At 34.1% G+C, this 25,225-nt stretch overlaps 1 protein-coding gene across 6 annotated transcripts in view; it reads right to left on the reverse strand.

The window, feature by feature from the left end:
* The window catches only part of pip (heparan sulfate 2-O-sulfotransferase pipe), a 290,276-nt gene that overhangs the window by 35,369 nt on the left and 229,682 nt on the right, over positions 1-25,225 (reverse strand). Inside the window, exons 5-7 of one of the 6 annotated variants that reach the window (XM_067791643.1) lie at positions 10,829-11,379; positions 8,106-8,260; positions 7,754-8,006 (exon numbers count right to left, since the gene is read on the reverse strand). The exons of 3 other annotated variants lie outside the window; for them this stretch is intronic. In XM_067791643.1, coding sequence (XP_067647744.1) covers positions 7,825-8,006; positions 8,106-8,260; positions 10,829-11,379 — 888 coding nt within the window. In that variant the 3' untranslated portion in view covers positions 7,754-7,824. Of the gene's footprint in view, positions 1-7,753; positions 8,007-8,105; positions 8,261-10,828; positions 11,380-14,206; positions 14,761-25,225 lie in introns of those variants that run through there. 2 more of the 6 variants (XM_067791641.1, XM_067791637.1) reach the window with 2 other exon arrangements.

A 25,225-nucleotide genomic window follows, 5' to 3' on the forward strand; every position in this document is an offset into this window, starting at 1 on the left:
CTCTAGAATATGTTTGTACGATATTGGTATCAAATTAAAGGTATTAATGAGAGCTTTAAAAGGGAGTGGTGGTAGTTGTATATGTGAAGGCGTTTTCCAGATATCGACCAAAATGTGGACCAGGGTGACCCAGAACATCATCTGTTGGATACCCCTAATTTATTTATATATGTAATACCACGAACAGTATTCCTGCCAAGATTCCAAGGTCTTTTGATTTCACCTTGCAGAACTTTTTCATTTTCTTCTACTTAATATGGTAGGTGTCACACCCATTTTACAAAGTTTTTTTTTATATTTATATTTTGCGTCAACAAGCCAGTCCAATTACCATGTTTCATCCGTTTTTTCGTATTTGGTATAGAATTATTGCATTTTTTCATTTTACGTAATTTTTGATATCGAAAAAGTAGGCGGGGTCATAGTCGGATTTCGGCCATTTTTTATACCAATACAAAGTGAGTTCAGATAATTATGTGAACTGAGTTTAGTAAAGATATATCGATTTTTGCTCAAGTTATCGTGTTAATGGCCGAGCGGAAGGACAGACGGTTGACTGTGTATAAAAACTGGGCGTGGCTTCAACCGATTTTGCCCTTTTTCACAAAAAACAGTTATCGTCCTAGAATCTAAGCCGGTACCAAATTTCACAAGGATTGGTAAATTTTTGTTCGACTTATGGCATTAAATGTATCCTAGACAAATCAAATGAAAAAGGGCGGAGCCACGCCCATTATGAAATTTTCTTTTATTTTTGTATTTTGTTGCACCATATCATTACTGGAGTTGAATGTTGACATAATTTACTTATATACTGTAAAGATATTAAATTTTTTGTAAAAATTTTTTTTAAAGTGGGCGTGGTCGTTCTCCGATTTTGCTAATTTTTATTAAGCATACATATAGTAAGAGGAGTAACGTTTCTGCCAAATTTCATCATGATATCTTCAACGACTGCCAAATTACAGCTTGCAAAACTTCTAAATTACCTTCTTTTAAAAGTGGGCAGTGCCACGTCCGTTGTCCAAAATTTTACTAATTTTCTATTCTGCGTCATAAGTTCAACTCACCTACCAAGTTTCATCGCTTTATCCGTCTTTGGTAATGAATTATCGAACTTTTTCTGTTTTTCGAAATTTTCGATATCGAAAACCGGGGCGTGGTTATAGTCCGATATCGTTCTTTTTAAATAGCGATCTGAGATGAGTACCCAGGAACCTACATACCAAATTTCATCAAGATATCTCAAAATTTACTCAAGTTATCGTGTTAACGGACATACGGACGGACGGACGGACATGGCTCAATCAAATTTTTTTTGATACTGATGATATATGGAAGTCTATATCTATCTCGATTCTTTTATACCTGTACAACCAACCGTAAGCCAATCAAAGTTAATATACTCTGTGAGTTCTGCTCAACTGAATATAAAAATAGCGCTGCCTGTCGCAGGTTTCGATTCGAAGTGCTCTGTATCAGAATCGTGTGCTTTACCCACTGAAATATCACATCCAGAACATATAACACTTCAATATTGTGGAAAAGGATCTCTGACTTGCAGCACTTTTCATAAAGGAAATTTTTTATTTTTTGTTTTTCAACAGTATTTTTAAACTCTTTGGTTTTGTTTTGAAATTAGAAGTGTCTACCAGCCTTAATTTTTATAATAATTTGAGTATTTAGACTTATCGCTTAGTTTTAAATTTTACGCCAAATGGAGTTCAAAAGATTATACAAAATTGACAGATTTTCATATTGGATCACATTGCTCAAACCGATTATTGGTTTTTATACTCAGTTGAGCAAAGCTCACAGAGTATATTAAGTTTGATTGGATAACGGTTGGTTGTACATGTATAAAGGAATCGAGATAGATATAGACTTCCATATATCAAAATAAACAGGATCGAAAAAAAATTTTATTGAGCCATGTCCGTCCGTCCGTTAACACGATAACTTGAGTAAATTTTGAGGTAAATTGATGAAATTTGGTATGTAGGTTCCTGAGCACTCATCTCAGATCGCTATTTAAAATGAACGAAATCGGACCATAACCACGCCCACTTTTTCGATATCGAAAATTTCGAAAAACCGAAAAAGTGCGATAATTCATTACCAAAGAAAGCTAAAACGATGAAACTTGGTGGATGGGTTGACCTTATGACACAGAATAGAAAACTAGTAAAATTTTGGACAATGGGCGTGGCACCGCCCACTTTTAAAAGAAGGTAATTTAAAACTTTTGCAAGCTGTAATTTGGCAGTCGTTGAAGATATCATGATGAAATTTGGCACGAACGTTACTCCCATTACTATATGTACGCTTAATAAAAATTAGCAATATCGGAGAAGGACCACGCCCACTTTTAAAAAAGAAATTTTTTAAAGTAAAATTTTAACAAAAAATTTAATATCTTTACAGTATATAAGTAAATTATGTCAACATTCAACTCCAGTAATGATAGGGTCAACAAAATAAAAAAATAAAAGAAAATTTCAAAATGGGCGTGGTTCCGCCCTTTTTAATTTAATTTGTCTATACTACTTTTAATGCCATAAGTCGAACAAAAATTTACCACTCCTTTTAAATTAGGTAGGGGCATAGATATTATGACGTTAACTGTTTTCTGTGAAAATGGGCGAAATCGGTTGAAGCCACGCCCAGTTTTTATACACAGTCGTCCGTCTGTCCTTCCGCATGGCCGTTAACATGATAACTTGAGCAAAAATCGACATATCTTTACTGAACTTAGGTCATGTACTTATCTGAACTCACTTTATCTTGGTATAAAAAATGAACGAAATCCGACTATGACCACGGCCACTTTTTCGATATCGAAAATTACGAAAAATGAAAAAAATGCCATAAATCTATACCAAATACGAAAAGAGGGATGAAACATGGTAATTGGATTGGTTTATTGACGCGAAATATAACTTTAGAAAAAACTTTGTAAAATGGTTGTGACACCTACCATATTAAGTAGAAGAAAATGAAAAAGTTCTGCAGGGCGAAATAAAGAACCCTTGAAATCTTGGCAGATATTACATATATAAATAAATTAGGGGTATCCAACAGATGATGTTCTGGGTCACCCTGGTCCACATTTTGGTCGATATCTGGAAAACGCCTTCACATATACAACTACCACCACTCCCTTTTAAAGCTCTCATTAATACCTTTAATTTGATACCAATATCGTACAAACATATTCTAGAGTCACCCCTGGTCCACCTTTATTGCGATACCTCGAAAAGGCGTCTAACTATAGAACTAAGGCCCCCTCCCTTTTAAAATACTCATTAACACCTTTGGTTTGATACCCATATTATACAAACGTTTTCTAGAGTCACCCCTGGTTCACCTTAATGGCGATATCTCGAAAAGGCGACCACCTATACAACTACCACCACTCACTTTTAAACTCCTCATTAATACCTTAAATTTCATACCCATATCGTACAAACACATTCTAGAGTCACCCCTGGTCCACCTTTATGGCGATATTTCGAGACGGCGTCCACCTATAGAACTAAGGCCCACTCCCTTTTAAAATACTCATTAACACCTTTCGTTTGATACCCATATTGTACAAACAAATTCTAGGGTCACCCCTGGTCCACCTTTATGGAGATATCTCGAAACGGCGTCCACCTATGGAACTAAGGATTACTCCCTTTTAAAATACTCATTAACACCTTTCATTTGATACCCATATCGTACAAACAAATTCTAGAGTCAACCCTGATCCACCTTTATGGCGATATCCCTAAATGGCGTCCACCTATAGAACTATGGCCCACTCCCTCATAAAATACTCTTTAATGCCTTTCATTTGATACACATGTCATACAAACACATTCCAGGGTTTCCCTCGGTTCATTTTCCTACATGGTTATTTTCCCTTATGTTGTCACCATAGCTCTCAACTGAGTATGTAATGTTCGGGTACACCCGAACTTAACCTTCCTTACTTGTTAAATATAAGCTCACTTGAAACTTAAATAAGTTTAGGTTGTCACTTTGGTCTACACATACTGTAGGACTTAGTCAACTTTGCAAAAACAGTGAAAATTAAATCTGGGATTTTAATCATATTGAAATTATTATTATTTTTTCTCAAGATTTATATTTTATAAAGTATCTATAACGCAAAACACAGGTTAACGCAAATTTATATTTCAATTTATGTCTAATATATGGTACTAGAAAATCATTCCAGTTTTGTCCAATTAAGCGCCCTCCAAAGAGCCGGATATATCAACCGCCAATATTTTTAAAATTATCGATCCAGATTTAGATGATATCAAGGTAAAACTAAAATAAAACACAGAACTATGCAAACAGACCTGACCTGCAGTATAGGAAAACTGACGAATCGTCCTGGATTCTCAACTCGCGAAAGATAAATTTCAAAGAACCTAAAATACAAATGTGCCCGTAGAGTACCCTTGGCGAGGCACAGTGAAACTTTTTTCACTTTTAGGATGCCAAAATTAATAACAGCCAAACCAATTGGGCAAATCATTTGAAATTTAGCAGTGTGGTTGCAGATACCTAAATCTGAATTGAGAATAAAAATGGGTGTGATCCGCCCACTGTTTCTCCTTGCCCTCATATAAGGTGAAATTTCACATAATCATATTTTTTACTTTAAAAGAATTTTCCAGTGCCAATATAAATAAAAATTGTTTATATTTCTTAACTTTAGCTTAGAGGCTTTTGATTAATATTTAAAAAATTTTATTTTCAAAGTCAAACAAAACATAGGTACATATATGTGTAAAAACTGAATCGAAATATATACATACTTATAAATAAAAAGTGACATTTTAACTGGTGTAAAGTTAGTTGGAGTCAATATCGTCGACATGCTCTGGTTGAGATAAAATGCCAATAACTTCACTCGTTAATGCTCGCCGCTTTGTCCTAGGGGTTTTCCGCAAAGTGTTTATGAACGGGTCTGACGATATCAGCAATCTGTGCAGCAAATCCAAGTTATTACAAATTCTTGACTTTTTTGTGGTGAAAAGTTAACGATAGTTTGGTGCATCTTTTTTTCTCGCCTCTTGAGCTTCTTCTGAAAGTTGATCAATAGGAAGAATAGCAAACACGATTATACTCTTTCTATGAAACAGAATTTTATGTACGCTCACTGGCATATTGTACCAAGCATATTCCGATAAATATAGTACCCTTGTCTCTGTCACATAGTGGTCAAAAGCTTCAGAATTTATTTGAAACCCACATCCTATGCATAAAATTATTGTATGAAACCTTTTCAACAGATTGATGTTTATGCCGGTTATGTCTGATGTTATTTCATGATCTCCAAAGAATCTTCTCGCAGTGTTGTCATCATTTGTGTTGCCGGTTTTTTGCTTTGGCATATCAATCAAAAGACCAACTTCTTTCCTGAATCTACTTTGGATATGTTCTTTCTTCTTTTTCATATTTTCCTTATTTTCTTCGCCGCGCACGCACCAGGTCTTCATTTCCATCCGATAAGCGATGTGTAGCATAAATTCCATGCATCGTATCAAAGAATGTAAAGGGGAAATTCCGAAAGCAAGCATGGCTTTTGTCAACATTTCGCTCTGACAGGGCTCGCATATTGTTCATATCTTTTGGAGAAGCCCCACATATGTATGTAGCACTTTTGCGATGATGTACATGCCGACGGAGCGTTAGGTAGGCGTTCATGTGATGTATATATACATATGTATATTCCCGAAACACTCAATTGCTTAGAAGTATCACCCATAATAGACGACCCTCAGGTAGACGTGCGTACATAATATAAGTTGATGGGATATGTGCACAACTCGTTAACTATGGGAAAACTCATATGACATTGAAGGCTAATCAGTGCACAACTTTCCTTTTTCTGGGTTTTTACCATTTCAGGTATAACTGTCTTTTTTGGGATTTAGTATTGTAGACTTGAATTGAGGACATTCCATTATTAGGTCACTGCGCTTCATACGTGAGCGAGGGAATAGAGACATTAAGTTGGCGATTACAAAGAAAAACGCAAAATTTCGCAATGGCTTGTTTTTTTATCTGAAACTATATGAAATTCCCTTTAATGTGTATGTATTCGTTCAATGGAATTAGCCGGAATCGGGCAAGTTTTATTCTATTGAAAACGAAAATTTTTTTAAGCTTACCAAACTTTTAGTGGCTGTCTAAAAAAAAAAATTATTTTAAATGCCTACGTAGCTGAAACTTACCAATGCTATTATAAACTACCCAGGTATGTTTAATAAAATAGTTTGAAGTCAAAATAGTTATCAAAAAATCCACCACGTGCCCACAAAATTGGTCAATAATTTTGGACTGTGAAATAATAATTTTGGACTTGTTTCAATTATCCAAGTTTCATAATGCTTATCATGGTGATCGTGGGTTTTTTACTTTGCTGTGTATACATTTTATTAACAATTGGTTATTGATCTGTTGCATGTCAAAACATTTTTGAGATTGGAGGACATTGTTTTTTGGACTTTTGGCATCCTAAAAGTGAAAAAAGTTACACTGTGCGAGGGCGGGATAGCTATCACACAGTGAGTATTTTTAGTTCTTTTCAGTTGTTTTCTATAATAATAAAATATAATAATTTGATGAAGAAAAAATATTGTTATATTATATACTCATTAAATTATATTAAATACTCATTAAATTTCAGTAATATGTGAAAAAAGATCGAAAAATTTAGTTAAAAAAGTGATGAAGGTTTTCACATCAATGCAGATTAAAAGTTATCGTTCAACGGTCTGTAAATACTTAGTTACAAACTATTTTTTTTTCCTATGAAAAAGAATGCAAATATACTTACATACCTAAGAAATTTTTGAAACCTGGGGTCCGATCGTGTGATACGATTCGTGATCGGATTCAATTTTTTGAATCGCAATAGCACTGAAATGGTAATTGGGATTGAGCTTGAAATAGCGGCTACAAGTACTGATATAATGCAATATGTATGCTGATTTTTATGTAAAGCCTGACTGATTCGTATTTATCGTTTGAGTGAAATTGGTTTTCCGTACGTGATCGTATAACACGACACGGGTCCTGATTCATGTTCCTAAGTTTCTTTTATAGGAAACAACTTTCAAATGATGTTCGACATCGAACTTCAAACAGATGGAAAACTGTCGTGCGAAAATGGGAGGCAGCTACGTAAAGCACCAGTTTCAAACTATAAGTCCAAACTGGTGATAATCAGATGCTTAGCGGGACAGTTGGAACTCACATTGCAGAAACAGCGCTTAAGGCTGAGCTATATGAACTTCAATTAGTTACTCAAAGGGAGCGACTATGTCAGAATTGCCTACGACTGAACCAGTAAAAAACGCCTGCGAAAGGTCTGCAAAGGGGGATAATAGCCGTTTCGTAGGGCATCATAATGTTAAAAGTGTCAGTTGAAAGCACTGCGAAAAGCCAGAGTTAGAAGTAGTACCATCTTTTAATGAGATAGTTATGTAAGGTAATAGGAGAAGCTTCGTATTTATAAAGGCAAATATACATAAAACGATAGAAAAGGGAATTCAGATCCGATTCGCCTTACCTTAAAATTTGCTATTTCGTATTAGTGGCATTCTGAGTTCACAGACTTAGCTAGAAAAATCACAAGAACAAGAAGCAATTGATGATATGATATCACTTTGTAATGGTATCTACAACAAGGTTTCATCGCTAGCCATAACCCAGTTTGTCTTTCCGAAATTATAAACAACAATAGGGATACGAGTTCATTTCTTTCTTTTAATTAATATTAATATTCTAGCATTTATTCGTTACGTAGCGTTAAAATAATTAATTATATTCTTTCATCATGTCCTCTTTTTTAATAGCAATATATTGTTTGTAAAGACGTTGCTTGCAAAAATTATACAATTCGATTTCGAATGAAAATTGAATTTTCAATTTCTCTTCAATATCAGGATCTAGCTCATGCTTGTGTGGTGTGGCATTTTTATGAAAACGCTGTGGGTCACCTAAAACAAGTTTTTTAATTAGATTTGTTTATCACATATTTGTTAATTCGTTTGTAAAATAAATTAGAATGCATAACTCTACCACAACAAAACACCTACTATAAAAAACTTCAGTGGCACCACGAAAAAATCTCGGTATATAACGTTCCAAAACTGCAAGTGTTATATTCGTGTCCTCCCACGACCCAACCACAGCATATTCAGTTTCAATGTTACGTTTAGCTATTTGTGTTGCTGTTTGAGAATTGAATTGCCTGCAATTTAAATATTTTATAGTTTACGTTGAGCAAACTAAATACATCAATCATTCATATATATACTAACATACCCTGCAGGAAAGTCGAGACTCTTAACTTTTATTTAGTTTAGGGAATTGACATTACACAAAGAGAACGTTGATCCGGATTAACGACCAAACTATATATTGTATGCACTTATGTATGTACGGCTGAGTTGAGTGGCTGCCATTTCGAAATATTTTTCAAAAACACCCTATTTCTGAATTTGGTTTAAAAAAGTCCTGCCTCAGACTTTTTTTCAAAAAAGCTACGACTAATGTCAAAATGTATTGAACTTTAGCCCAGATTGGGCGTTTTCGAGACAATTCCTGCAATGGGACGTTATTCAAAAGTTTTCTGAGATAGAGCATTTCCGAAACTGCGACCAAGAAATGGAAATATATCACTTTTCAGTCGATATATTTTGAAAATTGTATTTCAAAGTTTTTTCAGGTCGTAATTTTAAGCAGTTTGTGCATTTATTGCTTTACATATATGAAAGCTTGTGAAACCTAAGAGAATTTTCGAGGCTAGATACTGCTTGTCGTATATATCTCTTTCACTCCCCCTTTCCTCATTCCCATTTACTTCCCACTACTAAACTCACTCTACTTACACACCCACCTTCTTAGCTCGAATTATTCAAGAAGTGTTGTGCAATGTCCCCACGGAACTTCATATTCAAAGCCCTCACACAGATTTGACGTTCGCCATCGAACTGCGCCGAATTACATACTCAATTTTAGTCATTCTGAACCATTTCGTGCTAAAGTCGAATAGTATTTTAATTTCTGTACGAATTTGGAAATATGTCAAAAGTTCAAGATAAAAAAAAAACTGTTGAGAAAACGGTAAAAAATCGTGTGAGCATTTGTTGATTCGCTGCCACCAATGCGAATGGCGAAAAAGTAAGTCACCACCTTGTGCACAGAGTACTTCGCGAACAACGTGGCGAATAATTTCAGGCATCAATTACTTGCGTGATTAAACTATTTTATGTTGGTAGTTAATCGGTAATAACGTTGTCATCTGCTTAGCATTTTGGCCTTAAATTGCTTCAAAATTTACGAGTCCAAAAAAATTTAGTTAAATTATATGTTTGCAAACACAAAAACCTAGTTTTAAACTAAAAATGCTTTTGAATATTATTTTTTTTACATTTTTCTTGTAAAAGAAATAATTAGAAATAGATGAATTTCCTGCAGTGTATTTATTTTCATTAACCCTCTTATAGTTTAGATTATACGACACACCGTTCGTTGGCGATGTTTAAACCGGAAAATAATTCCAATATACATCAAGTGTCATTATTTTTAGTTCATCGACCAGCTCAATTTTATTTCTTAGGCGAATGTGGCGCTCTTTAACCCTTAAGCACAAAGTTTGGCTGACATTCCTGAATAAAATCGTCAAAATGTCAAAGTCACGAAAGTACAGGAAAAAAACTCACCATCAGAGGGTTAATATGTATATGGGGTATTCCATCCCATTTCGACCAATTTTGAACCCGAGCCCTTTAGAATTGGCTGAAAGTTTTTCTTTTTTTTCTAGCTTACGAAAGACGTTTTTCAGAAGTTTTTCAAATTTTTTCATCCAACTTAAAAAAAGTTATGAATTTTTAAAAAACACCGTTTTTGTGTTCAAAATGCTATAACTTTTTCAAAAATTTACCGTTTAGGATCTTTTTTTTTTTTTATTTGTTTTTAAATGTACTTTTCGGGAAAAATTCAAAAAAATTTTTTTAGTTTTTTTTTGTAATTTTTCAGTTTTTCGAGATTTTTCGAATTTCGTCCTTGTTTTTTTTTTCTCATAAAAAACCAATCAATTCTGCAATCATCCCCGCTAATCCCGGAGTGGGCTGATAATTTTTTTTTTTATTTAATTGAAAAAAACAACTTTAATTTTTTTTTGTATTTTTTCCGAAAAGTACAATTAAAAATATATTAAAACAAAAAAATGATCCCAAACGGTCAATTTTTGAAAAGGTTATAGCATTTTGAGAAAAACACTGTTTTTTTTTCAAAATATTTAAAACTTATTTTGTGTTGGAAAACAAATTTTTTTGAATTTTTTCCGAAAAGTACATTTAAAAACGAATTTAAAAAAAAAGATCCCAAACGGTTAATTTTTGAAAAAGTTATAGCATTTTGAAAACAAAAACGGTGTTTTTTTTTTTAATTCATAACTTTTTTTGAGTTGGATGAAAAAATTTGAAAAACTTCTGAAAAACGTATTTCGTAAGCTAGAAAAAGAACAAAAACTTTCAGCCAATTTTAAAGGGGTCGGGTTCAAAATTTGTCGAAATGGGATGGAATACCCCCTATATACATATGTATATGAGAGAAAATTTACTCAGAAAAGTTTATGGTTAATTTTTCAATAATCAGCTTAAAGCAACCTACCGGAACTCATTTCGAAAATGAGCTAAACAATTAAGTTCCGGTAAAGAGACAACCAATCATTAAGAAACCGACCCTCAAAAATAAAATATAGATATGTACATATGTAGGTATGCATTAAACATTAACAGCAACAAAAACTTACTCGCATATATTTTTATTTCCACAAAAATGCATTGCAAATCTACGCCAATCTCCATTATATTTTGTATGTGAATCGAATATGCATTCTTTGCGCTTTTGTCTTATACAATCATTGAAGCTTGTATCAAAATACTCCTTTGGTTCCATTTTACGTCCATTTTGTACATAAAATGCAAAAACAGCAGGATGACGTATATAATAGTAAGCGCTTATCACACGATCAATTGGATGACGTATCAAATTTATATAAATCGGCTTGGGATGACCAAATTCAGTAAAATTGATCCAATTCAAATGTTCTACATAGGAGAGGGGTTCATCTTCGGACATTATTTCTTCAACAATCGTACGTTGTGTATCAACGTCCATTAGTATTTGAGCATTCTTAAGCGGTGCATTTTGATAAGGACCAAAATCATTTTGTTTTGATAGTGTAGTTAAAAGGATGGACATTGATTGTGAACCGACTTTTTCGAGACGATTAAAGAAGAGCACATCTACTAATTCGGCCTTTTTCGTATTGTTCAAATGATCCGAGTTCAAAGTATATAACTTTAAAGGTTGGAGGAGAGGTTTTTGATTACGATTTTAGAATATTTGTAAGGAACAAAAATGTGTAATGATTTTGTGCTAAGATTTGCTTTGCTTTCTTATGAAGTGAAAATATTATAATCTTGAGACTTTTGTAAAATTCTCGCGTGCTGGCTTATTTGGAAAAAAGGTTTCCTAAAATATCTCTTGATAACAAAAGTTTTAGTTTTCACCTTTGGAATTTTCTTTTCTACTGTGAACGCTAAATTTTTATTTTTTGACATTTGTAGTGTAACTACTTATAATATTATAACTCATTTTTCGTGTTTAATTTGCTTCTCAGCCATTTTTATAGGTATACAATAATTCGTTCACTAGGCTATTGTGAACTTTAGATTTACTTTTGCCAGTTTTGACATTTCAAACGTAATCGCAAAAGGCGTTGTAAAGGCAGTTTTCTTTAAACTTTGGTTTCCAACTATTTTAACAGGTTGATAAACATTTGTGGACAACACCATTAAGAACATTTGAGTTTTAATTGTCTCTTTTGACATTCGAAAGTTAATCCTGAATAATGAAAATGCAATTTTCTGCAAAATCTGTTGTCAACAATTTTTCACAGGGTGATAAAAATTTTTTGACTAAACTTTTATGAGCATTTGAATTTTATTTCTCACTTTTACAAAATGAAATTTTCTGCAAAGTGTGCTCATCAATCATTGTTGATAGGGTGACAATAATCTGTTGACAAGGCCATCTCGTAATTTCTGTTTGCCTAACCATTGTGGGCATTGATTTTTAACGTGACACTTTTGACATATGAAGGTAAACGCGTATAAAATTGGAAAAGCCATTTTCTGTAAACCCTGTCAGCCAACTATCTAGCATTTGATTTTTATTCCCCTTTTACATTTGAAAGCTAATCGTGAATATGTTGAAAATAACATTTTCAGTAAACTCATAGCGTTTTCTTTTCTGAAATAAATTGTTGCCTAAGTAAATGGTAAAGCCTTAATAGAGTTACTCCTACCCCAGAAAATTTTCAACATTTATAGTGCATGCAAAGAACATAAATGGCTACCCCGTGTATTAGCTGATTTTCACAAACGCACTATCAATGTTAAAAAAATTCATTAGCAATTATTTCCTTCATTTCATTTTTCTGCGCTCAAAATATGTGAAGTTACGAAAATAAATTGCCACGATCAGCTGGTTTAGCAGAGTTGCACTGCCACATCGCCATTTTTTTTCAGGGTAAAAGTGTAACGCTTTTGCGTTGCGAGCAGGCAACAATTTTCACAAAAGAACGAAATACTCCGTAAATGCTTACCTGTTTTTTAGAACAGAACAAAATATATTTACAACCCTTATGCGGCGTACAAAAAGCGTAACACTTTTGCCAGAAAAGAAAACGCTGCAGTTTTCCTACCATCTTTCAAATCGTGGCCTTTAAAATCTCTCGTTTTTTATTTAAAAAAAGGTTCGAAATCATAAATATTAGAGAAGTAAACATGGCACAATGCTTAAACCGGGTTGTCTTTAAAGGAAAGCATAAATTTTTTTAAACATGATTGGGAAGAATTTCTTGTACATGTGGACCTTTAGGACCGTTAAACATTGGTTGCAGACCATATGATCGAAATTTAATAATTTAATTTTTATGACACGATGATAACAGGGGGCTTGCTCTGTAGGAAAAACTGAAAACTGAAGAACCTAACCCATCTAATTAAAAAAAAAAAACTATTATATTTGAATTGTTTTATTTTCCAAAACACAACTTTTCATTAAAATTTTTAAATCTGCTCAGCTTACGTAATTTTTTGTAGGGGTTTCAAAACATGTTTTAGAAAACGGTAGAAAAATCGCAAAACACAATTTTAGGCACTCTAATGTACACAACTTGCATGTACTTCAAAAATTGCCTTTGTCATTAATGATTATACTACCACAAAATTCTACTTACTTGGGTGAAAAGTGATATAAAATGAATATGAGAAAGTTAGGTTTTGTTAATGGAAAGATTGAAAATGAAAGTTTATCAGGAACGCCACTAAGCGATATTTTATTTTCTTAAAAAAATAGCTTTTGGCAAATTTCTACCAAAAGAAAATTCGATTATGTATCTATAACAATCGTATGATGTTCAGTCGTAGATTCGTCATTCGACTTCGAACTAGTTCGGCATCTACATCAACTTTTAAAAGCGAATCCTCATATTTGGCCCTAAATCATTTTGAATCATGTCGTGAACTATGCTTCACTTGTTTTTCTAATTTTAACTAAAGTTTATCAATCTGATAGGAAGTTTAAAAAAATACTTATAAAAAAATAAAATGGAAGCAATAACGAAAATAAAGTCTCAATTAGGTGCCTCGGGGACATGATTTTTAACGTTGAAATATTATATGATGTATACCGAAACCTCTAACCCCTAGCTCATAATCCCATTCAGCGTTTGAACTACGTGCTACTCTATGCAAAATTTCATGCACAATTTTGAGAAGGAACCATCTCATTCACCGATAATTCATTCTAAAACAAGTGAAGATGATTCATCTTATTTTTCCGGTGTTTTTAAGAAAATTAAAGTATAAAGTCGAATGCTTTGCGACTGCTCCGTGTGGATAGGGAAAATGGCAAATCACGTATTTTGCTCAAATTAATGACGTGTAGGCATTATTTTACTGAATATTGTTGGGGATTGAAATAATTAATCTACTTCCCACTAAAACAAAAATATTGCCGTTAATGCAATGCACACATACATATGTACATACTTACATGCATAATTTTTCACTTAAATTTTCTAAATTTAAACTTCGTATCTATTTACATAAGTACATACCCACAAACTTTACGATTCCCACAAAAATGCATTGAAAATCGACGCCAATCCCCATTAAATTGTACATATGGATCGAATATACAATCGGGTATTTTTCCAGCGCGTACACAATCATTGAAGGATAAATTGAAATACGCTGGAGGACGTGTCTGTTTGTTCGGATTTCGTAATAAACCATTATTATAAATGAACGGATGTCGCGTATAATAATAAGCACTTTGCACTTTTTCAATTGGATGACGCACCAAATTAATATAAATCGGTTTTGGTAAATCCAATTGTGTAAAATTTATAAAATTTCTATGCATTGTAAATGCATTTGGTATACCATAATCCAAAATTTCTTCAGCTAAATTGCGCTGCTCTTCGAGTGAATCAAGCGCTTGTCCAACTGTGCGCACCCTAATGTTATATGTAAAATCATGTATTTGTGATAAAGCGCGCAATAGCGTGCTCATCGATTGACTACCCACTTTTTCCAAACGATTAAAGAAAAGAATATCGATTTCTGCTTTTTCGGTATTATTCAGCATACGTGGGGTTAATGTGTGAAGCTTTAGGGAATAGATGAATTTGGATATTTTTTATTGAAACACAAATTTAAAAGATTGGTTGGTATGAAAGATAATGCGAAAGGAATGAAATGCTTTTCGAAAAATTCCCATATCAGCTACTTCGGTGGAATGAGCGGAAACTATAATAAGACCCCATTCCCCTTTTTCAAGATAAATATGAATAATATAAATTTTGTGCATAGCAGAATTAAGTTGAATAGAAGCGGATTTCGATCAGTATAACGCTTGCGGTAGTCAGTCAACAATTTTTAATCGATATTTTCTAACCTATGATAAACTATTTCCGCTCTACTATTTGGAATCCAAGCCTATAAATAAAGTTTTTGTTTTAAAGTTGGAGATTCGTGCTATTAGAGAGCTATAGGCATTATTGGTCGTAGTGCTTTTGCTTAGTTATTTTATGAAAATAAGTTGTTAAAAATAAACGATTGTGAGCACAAAAAGAAATATATTTGTACTATGGCACTATTGTGAATATTTGATTAGAACTACCACTGCATTACCGGCAGTTGCTAACATTCGCCAGATGGCAGCGCAGGCGCATATAAGTTTTTATTGATAGATGATTGATTGATACAACAGCTGATTTCTATTGATATTCGATACGAGACTTTTGTATTTTGTAGCGCAAGATGCGGGCGGGTCCGGCTAGTAATTATTATTTCAAAACGAAATTTAATTCTGTGATCATTTAATTCTTGAAGGGATATTTCGGCATTTATAAAACTAAAATGCTAAAATTTTACATGATCAACTTCGAGAGGTTGACTTAAAAACTGTATTTAAATATCTTGGAAAAGCGCTTGACAACGCATATTAAGGCCGCTCGAATCTTTTGAAAATCTCTACATTAATTTCAAAAACGGTTGAAGATGTTGTGATATTATTAAAACAATTTTCCTTTCTATAAAAATTAAAAAAAAAAAAAAACATATATAGAACACACATACAAATTTGAGATCTGTAGCATCTACCGCCTTTTTCAATGTATTTGGCGATGAAAAAATGTGCATACACATATTTGTCAGAAAAATAAATTTACACTGCAGTCTCAGATATTAATAGAGTGAAAACGACCGACTTCGCTGTTTCTCGCACGCTTTCATATCCAGCTCAAAGTTTAAATATTAAGAGATCCATAAAGTTACATGACTGTCACCCGATCGAAAAATACGACAAAGAGTATAAGAAAAATTTTAAATTTTACCAAAAATTCGGCGAAAGACGAGAGGTTTCAAGCCCGAGTCAAATTTCTGTCAGAACGAAAAGGTAAGCAATGTTCACAGAGTGTTCTGATTCTAGACGGAAGTCGTCTAGGTCATCTTAACCCATTAAGCCCGGCACGTTGCGTCTGCGCAACGTTTGCGGCTTCGCATATATTACACAGGTTTTAAGAAAATTTAACGTAAAAATGACTAAAATTTAATAAAATTGAACTTATTTAAAATGTGTTATACTTATATTTGAATCTAGTAAATATTTGTACACATTTATTTTCGTTTGAATTCCCGCAATTTTTTGGGTGTTTTTTGTTAAATTATTAAAAAATACTTTCGATTTAAAAGTAAAAAAAATCTCCTTGTTAACAGTATTTTGTCTAAGCAAATTACGTGAAAATTAATTTTGCAAAATTTTATATTGCAACATATAGCAAATATATTATATTAAAAGTTTACGTTGCGCAAAAGCAACGTTAGAACTTAACGCTATGCATTTTTTCAACCGGCAGCACTCAGCCTTGTGAGCAGCTGATATTGTTTATTTACATTTTCTTTTAAGAAAAAGTGTGACGTTCTTTCTTTGCAAAATGTTTTCTGAAAAATATTTATCTAAAAGAGATATAGAAAATATAGTTAATGAATGGGACGAGGAGGATAAAGTCGTAAATAATATAAAAAACGCGGATTCGGTTCATATGATATTACTGCCGCCTGAGACTGTAGATGCAGTTAGTGACACAGAAGATGTGGACGAGAAGCTCGGCCCCTTCCAATTTCGTCGTGCTCTTTTTTAACCTTTTTATATCTTTTTTTTTTATGCCGACTCCGAACGGGATCTGCAAGGCAGATGAGTTTTCACTGCGAGCTTTTCATGGCAGAAATACACTCGGAGTGCTTGTCAAACACTGCCGAGGGACGACATCGCTTAGTAAACTTTTCTCCTAATTGAAGTAACTTGTTCCTAAAATTGATGTTGCTTTTCCAGGTGTGTGAACCTAGGATCTTAGGCGAAGCAAGCTACCATCACACCAATACGGTGGTGGTGCAATATGTAACCGTCTGAATTTTAGAAACACTAAACCCTTACGAGCTTAGATGAACAAATGATAGCATAATTCGCCAGCCATTCATGTAAAATGTTTTTGAAATCCAAACCAAAACTTTGTCTATGTTTTGCTTTTATACCCTATTCCAGGGCTTCATTTATCAGAGATACAAACTTATGCCTTGGCCAGTCTATTGTGTTACAATTTCTTGAAAATATTGACATGTGTAAGAGAAACCAACACCTTTTTCACATCTTTTAAGTTTATGTCTCAACTAACTACAATGGGTTACTGTGCGTGAAAATCGAGCTGGTGGTGCAGAACTTACAGATATTAAAAAGTTCAAGAAAACTCTCGCGGATGCATTCGATAAAAATAATAAAATAAGTGCGATATGATGGAATGATAATTTTTCGGTGACTTTTCTTTCCAATCATTTGGAGAAAAGCGCTACTAATAAAGTATATCGATATGATAGAAAGGTGAAAAAATACGGCAATATCGATCCCATTTCCCGTACATGACTGTAATAGAAACATGTGTGGTGTGGACCTTTTTGACAATGCAATGATCAATTACAGAATTCGTATTCGTGGAAAAAAACGGTATTGGCCACAAATGAACTAGACTCAGCCATGGTGAATGTCAGGAAAATACACTGTCTGTTTAAAAAACTGGAAAACGCTCCTATTATGGGACAGCTATAGTTTCGAGTTTTTGTTGTCGAAACTTTGTCTGAAGCTCCTGTAAGGAAGCTTAAACGCAAACAAGCTCACAGCACTGCTCCAAAAAAACCTCGCTTGGTTCACCTACCTGTTTTTACAGAAAATCGTTACGCTGTCGATCTTGCACAAATCAAATCAAATATGTATGCAATATATGTGAAATCGGGCTACATCCAAAATTTTTTTAAGAAATATCACAATTAAAACATATTTTTATGAATTAAGCGGGGACTGACCTCATTGCTTTTAAATGTATGAAAACATTTATTTAAAGCAATTTTGAATTTATAATTTTTATTTAATAATTTGGGAAAAATTTAAACAACGGGACATCAGGACGGACAAGGCGACAGCTGTTTCTATTATACCTTGTAAATCACTTCAAAACTTTTTCTCCCGAGTTGAAGTGTTACAAACGCATTCAGGAAGTTATGCTTTAGTTGTTGTAAACTTTATCCCAAGACGTAGCTGAATGTGCTTGTAACAATTCAACCATCGTAGGAGTGCGGATTCAAATCCCACTCCCGGGAGAAAAGGCTGTGAAGATATTTACAAGGTTTAATCGAAACAGCTGTCGCCTTGTCCGTTCTGATGTCCCGTTGTTTAAATTTTTCCCAAATTATTAAAACATATTTTATTTACTTTCAACATAAACATATTTTATTTACTGCTTTTGAATTTTCACACAAACGAAATAAATTTTTTTAAATAAAATGAACTTAATATTAAAAATTTGTATATCATTAAGGCCTAACGTTGCATGTACGCAACGTGCTCCACCACCCCAACGGGTTAGGACCGCACATTTTTTTCGGTTTTTTATTCTTAATTGGACCAATTTATATGGCCACTGAAAATTTCATTGAAATTGCTCCAGCCCTTCTATGCTCAGGACTTAATGGGTTAAACGCAGACAGCTTTGAAGCACCCAGCGAAGGTGATAATATTCTACCCGCTCATCCACGGTTGGTACGGGGCGAAGAAACTTAAAAAAATTTTAAACAAGTTTCAATTAGAAAACTTTTTCTAAGCGGGGTCGCTCCGCGGCATGATTTCGAGTGTATATCTGCCATGGAAGGTTTCTGAGTGAAAATTTATCGGCCAAATGTTGTTCGGGGTCGGCGTAAAATATTTACCATCAGGCCCTTCAATTTGCATGAAAAATTAAAAGAAGCACGACGCAAGACAAACTCGGTCTAAATTCTCTTCGGAGGTATATCGCGCCTTATTATTTATATAGAAAAATGGATGCAGTTTTTATACAAGAAAATTTACTCCGGTTTACTTATATTCAGATACATATTCCATGTAGAGGCTTAGTCTATTTTCAAAAAAACATTCTGTATTTTTTAAGCTAGTTACTAGCAGAGAAAACAAGTAAGGAAATCTAAGTTCGGGTGAAACCGAACATTACATACCCAACTGTACACTCGAAATGCTGTTGTTGTTTGTTTTGTGTGCTTCATACTGTTACAAGGCTGCGCAATAACACATATACATATGGTTCTATACTGAACTAATTTTTCTTCATAGAAAATTGCTTATTCATAAAAGGGGCGGTGCCACGCCCATTTTTTAAAATTTGAATTTATTGTTATAAATCCACTTGGGAACTGAAATACCATTGATATACAGCTCTTTTTTGCAAAGATATAGCTTATTTTATTCGTCCACGACAATTCTAAAAATCTTTTATATAAAAGTGGGCGTGGTCCTTAACCGATCGTTAATTCTTCTTGAAAGCATTCCTTATAGTAAAGGCAACCTCTCTGCCGAATTTTGTTACGATAGGTTTAAACTTATGATTAATAATATTTGTAAAATTGATTTTATCACAAGTGGGCGGTGCCACGCCCATTTTAAAACAATTTTCAAATTTTTATCAAGAGTCTCAATGTCAGTCCATACGTCAAATTTCAACATTCTAGGTGTATTATTTCCTAAATAATCAGGTTTTTTGTGTTTTCCAAAATGTTATATATATAAAAAGTGGGCGTGGTTACCATCCGATTTCGCTAATTTTTAATACCAATTTATTTTTATTATTTTATTTTTATTTTTTTATCTCAATATTTACTCAAGTTATCGTGTTAACGGACAGACGGACGGACGGACAGATCCGCCACTAAATATCTTATTATGGCCGCAATATTACAGTTTTTTGTCTTCAACTTGCACACGCCATTTTTAGTATATTTTAAGGGAGTATACAGTCCCTGTTAAAGACTTGTATCGAATTGTATGCAGAGTTCTGATTTTTAAAGACTACGATTATATTTTTAATTTTTACTCACACCCACCTGCAGTAATTTTTTGCTCTTTACCTAGCAGTTTTAAACCTACATTTTGCGATTTGCTCAACTAATCAGAAATTTTGAAGATCATATTCGGACTCGACTATAGTGTTTTGTGGAACTAACAGTGTTTAAAATTTTAATGACCTGTATTATTTTTCTTTATAGGTAAAAAATTTGTCGAGTTAAAAATCTTTGAGGTCTTATAGATATTCTCAAAACAAATCACGCTTCTGAAGTTAAAGTTTTCTGAAAGCCATCAGTTCTAAAAAGTGAAGGTTTCTGAAAGCCGGAAATTTCAAAAGAGTTGTCAGTACAAAAAAAACTACTGGTTATAAAAAGGCAAAGTTTCCTAAAAAGTTATCGTTTATATGAAAGTAAATGGTGCCGAAAAACTAATAGTTACAAAAAACAAGTAAGGAAGGTTAAGTTCGGGTGTAACCGAACATTACATACTCAGTTGAGAGCTATGGTGACAACATAAGGGAAAATAACCATGTAGGAAAATGAACCGAGGAAAACCCTGGAATGTGTTTGTATGACATGTGTATCAAATGAAAGGCATTAAAGAGTATTTTATGAGGGAGTGGGCCATAGTTCTACAGGTGGACGCCATTTAGGGATATAGCCATAAAGGTGGATCAGGGTTGACCCTAGAATGCGTTTGTACGATATGGGTATCAAATGAAAAATGTTAATGAGTATTTTAAAAGGGAGTAATCCTTAGTTCCATAGGTGGACGCCGTTTCGAGATATCGCCATAAAGGTGGCCAGGGGTGACCCTAGAATTTGTTTGTACAATGTGGGCATCAAACGAAAGGTGTTAATGATTATTTTAAAAGGGAGTGGTCCTTAGTCCTATAGGTGGACGCCGTTTTGAAATATCGCCACAAAGGTGGACCAGGGGTGACTCTAGAATGTGTTTGTACGATATGGGTATTAAATTAAAGGTATTAATGAGGGTTTTAAAAGGGAGTGGTGGTTGATGTATAGGTGGTCGCATTTTCGTGATATCGCCATAAAGGCGGACCAGGAGTGACCCTAGAATTTGTTTGTACAATATGTGTATCAAAAGAAAGGTGTTAATGAGTATTTTAAAAGGGAGTAATCCTTAGTTCCATAGGTGGACGCCGTTTCGAGATATCGCCATAAAGGTGGAGCAGGGGTGACCCTAGAATTTGTTTGTACAATATGGGTATCAAAAGAAAGGTGTTAATGAGTTTTTTAAAAGGGTGTAATCCTTAGTTCCATAGGTGGACGCCGATTTCTGGATATTCGCCGTTTACCATAAAGGTGGGCCAGGGGTGACTCTAGAATTCGTTTGTGCAATATGGGTATCAAACAAAAGGAGTTAATGAGTATTTTAAAAGGGAGTGGGCCTTAGTTCTATAGGTGGACGCCTTTTCGAGGTATCGCAATAAAGGTGGACCAGGGGTGACTCTAGACTTTGTTTGTGCGATATGGGTATCAAATGAAAGGTGTTAATGAGTATTTTTAAAAGGGAGTGGGCCTTCTTTCTATAGGTGTTCGCCTTTTCGAGATATCGCCATAAAGGTGGACCAGGGGTGACTTTAGAATATGTTTGTACGATATGGATATCAAATGAAAGGTGCTAATGGGTATTCTAAAAGGGCGTGGGGTTTATTCTATAGGTGGACGCCTTTTCGAGATATCGCCATAAAGGTGGACCAGGGGTGACTCTAGAATGAGTTTGTACGATATGGGTATCAAATTAAAGGTATTAATGAGAGTTTTAAAAGGGAGTGCTGGTAGTTGTATATGTGAAGGCGTTTTCCAGATATCGACCAAAATGTGGACCAGGGTGACCTAGAACATTATCTGTTGGATACCGCTATTTTATTTATATATGTTATACCTGCCAAGATTTTAAGGGTTTTTTATTTCGCCTTGCAGAACTTTTTCATTTTCTTCTACTTAATATGGTGGGTGTCACAACCATTTTATAAAGTTTTTTCTAAAGTTATATTTCGCGTCAATAAAACAATCCAATTACCTTACCATGTTTCATCCCGTTTTTCGTATTTGGTATAGAATTATAATATTTTTTTCACTTTTCGTAATTTTCGATATCGAAAAAGTGGGCGTGGTCATAGTCGGATTTCGTTCATTTTTCATACCAAGATAAAGTGAGTTCAAGTAAGCACGTGAACTAAGTTCATTAAAGATATGTCGATTTTTGCTGAAGTTATCGTGTTAACGGCCATGCGGAAGGAAAGACGGACGGCTGTGTATAAAAACTGGGCGTGGCATCAACCGATTCCGCCTTTTTTCACAGAAAACAGTTAACGTCATAAAATCTATGCCCCTACCAAATTTCAAAAGGATTGGTTAATTTTTGTTCGACTTATGGCGTTAAAATTATCCTAGACAAATTAAATGAAAAAGGGCGGAGCCACGCCCATTTTGAAATTTTCTTTTATTTTTGTATTTTGTTGCACCACATCATTACTGGAGTTGAATGTTGACATAATTTACTTATATACTGTAAAGATATTAAATTTTTTGTTAAAATTTTACTTTAAAAAAAAAAATTTTTTTAAAGTGGGCGTGGTCCTTCTCCGATTTTGCTAATTTTTATAAAGTGTACATATAGTAATAGGAGTAACGTTCCTGCCAAATTTCATTATGATATCTTCAATGACTGCCAAATTACAGCTTGCAAAAATTTTAAATTACCTTCTTTTAAAAGTGGGCGGTGCCACGCTCATTGTCCAAAATTTTACTGATTTTCTATTTTGCGTCATAAGTTCAACTCATCTAGCAAGGTTCGTCGCTTTATCTGTCTTTTGTAATGAATTATCGCACTTTTTCGGTTTTTCGAAATTTTCGATATCGAAAAAGTGGGCGTGGAAATAGTCCGATTTCTTTCATTTTAAATAGCGATCTGAGATGAGTGCTCAGGAACCTACATACCAAATTTCATCAAGATACCTCAAAATTTACTCAAGTTATCGTGTTAACGGACGGACGGACGGACGGACGGACGGACATGGCTCAATCAAATTTTTTTTCGATCCTGATTATTTTGATATATGGAAGTCTATATCTATCTCGATTCCTTTATATATGTACAACCAACCGTTATCCAATCAAACTTAATATACTCTGTGAGCTCTGCTCAACTCAGTATAATAACCGATCAAAAAAACTTCTAATTGTTAGAAATAACCGGTTTCAAAAAAGTCACCAGTTATCAAAATTAACCGGCTCCAAAAACAGTGATTAGTTGCAATAAGTAACGCCTCTAAAGTTACCGATAACACTCGCTAGGTGCAAGCAAGTATCCATTTCAAAATGTTAACCGTTCAAAATATGTTAAAGGTTTCAGAAAAGCTACCAGGTGCAATCGAAATGTAACCGGTTCTAAAAGAGTAACACTCACTATTTTTCAGTAAAATGGTAAACCCAGCTCATTGCATAAAACTCTTTACAAGTTGCCAGCCCCTTAATACCTTCTCCAACCTAATTTTCGACCTCAACTACCAGTGACGAATCCTGTTTATTTAGCACAGGCTAGACTCTGGCGTCCCCAGGTTCCACACAAAGGGAAGTGGTTAGATGAGCCAGGAGGTGCAAAGTGGTCATATCAAATCGTTAATGAGTTGGTCGTGATGTTTCTTGAATGGTGCTATTTACCGGAACGGACCATCAACATCATTAAAACATCCCAATACCTTCGGGGAATCTGCTTATTGTTACAAGAGGAAGAAATGAAAAGAGAAGGCTTAGATAAAACTAATAATACCATTATTTACAAAGTCTACTAATGAAACGTCGTGTTAAAACTCATGTACTTATCATGAAATCAACTCATTGCGAAAGCAGTAAAAATACAAAAATATCAAAACAATATAAAGTCACGAAGAAGTTCTAAATATAATTATTATCGCCTATAATTTTGTCAAAAAAAAAAAAAGATTGAAATTTCGCAAAATCGTCAAATTAAAAAAAAAGCAAAAAGTTGATCATCGAAAAATGTTGATACATTTCAGAAAATTTCACCCTTCAATACCTTAAAGTCGTACTAATGAACTTACTTGGTTTTACCTGTCACCCCATGAGATTACAAAAACTTACCCATACGCCCCATCAAACGTGTCCTTATACAACTGTTAACCAAATACCCTGCGGGAAATTCAAACGACACATAACTAACGCATACCTCGCAATGCTTTAAAGAAGCCACTTTTAAATGGCGCTATCATTGGCAGGGTCAATTGTCGGGAGCTCCATTACTTCTTTTTACGATGAGTCATAATCGATAACCCATACTTCAAGACGTTTTAACTATCCCTTTTGCAATAAGTTAAGAATGAGGTAGAAAATGACTGGCTTCATATTGCTTTATTTTGGAACCTGTCCTTCAAATTACTTGGTATAAGCAGTAATTGGCAAGAAGCTGAATATTAGCTGAGAACTGGTGGAAAATGGCGCAATATTTGTGCGTTTATATCATGAAATCAGTGCAATAAGTGAGCCAGTGCGATAGAATTATTGTACCCTTTTGGCGCCGTTCAACTGCCAGATGCAAGACCAGTCGACTAGATCATCTTATCTAAAAGTATGCCAGTATGGATTCGCTGCAATGATCTGTTGCACAGGAAGGGGATAAAATGCGCACAAAGCATGTCAAGTTATGATTTCCGTACAGTTAAAATCAGTTTAAATTGGTCTAATCTGTCTAATCGCCCAACCGTGATATACAACGGATCTGATTTCCAAACATTCCAGACAACCGTTTAAAAAAAAATGTCATTTGAACAAAATTTGGAACATCTGGATTTTAAGTACAAGTAAAAGTTTATTTTCGCCTACGAGTTATTAATTATGACATAACTAAGAGCGTCTGGATACTCTATTTGATCACGGTCTTTATGGAGCGATATCATAAAAACTAAACCAGAGCATTCAGTTTTTTCTTTTTTTGTAAAGAAAATTACAAACTTAACCCGGAAGACTTCACATAAACTGAATGTGTTTATAGTGTTACCAGAATTTATTTGACGACCAAACGGAAGAACACCAATCAGGTACCTGGACTTGTGTTATATAATACCTCCGCCCTCTTGGCAAATACTAGAAGTTTTCTGGGACCTAGTTTAATTTGTGCCTCGAGATCTGGCAACTCTCTGGTCCAC

Source organism: Eurosta solidaginis, chromosome 5 (assembly GCF_040869045.1).
Source record: "Eurosta solidaginis isolate ZX-2024a chromosome 5, ASM4086904v1, whole genome shotgun sequence".
Classification (NCBI taxonomy): Eukaryota; Metazoa; Arthropoda; class Insecta; order Diptera; family Tephritidae; genus Eurosta; species Eurosta solidaginis.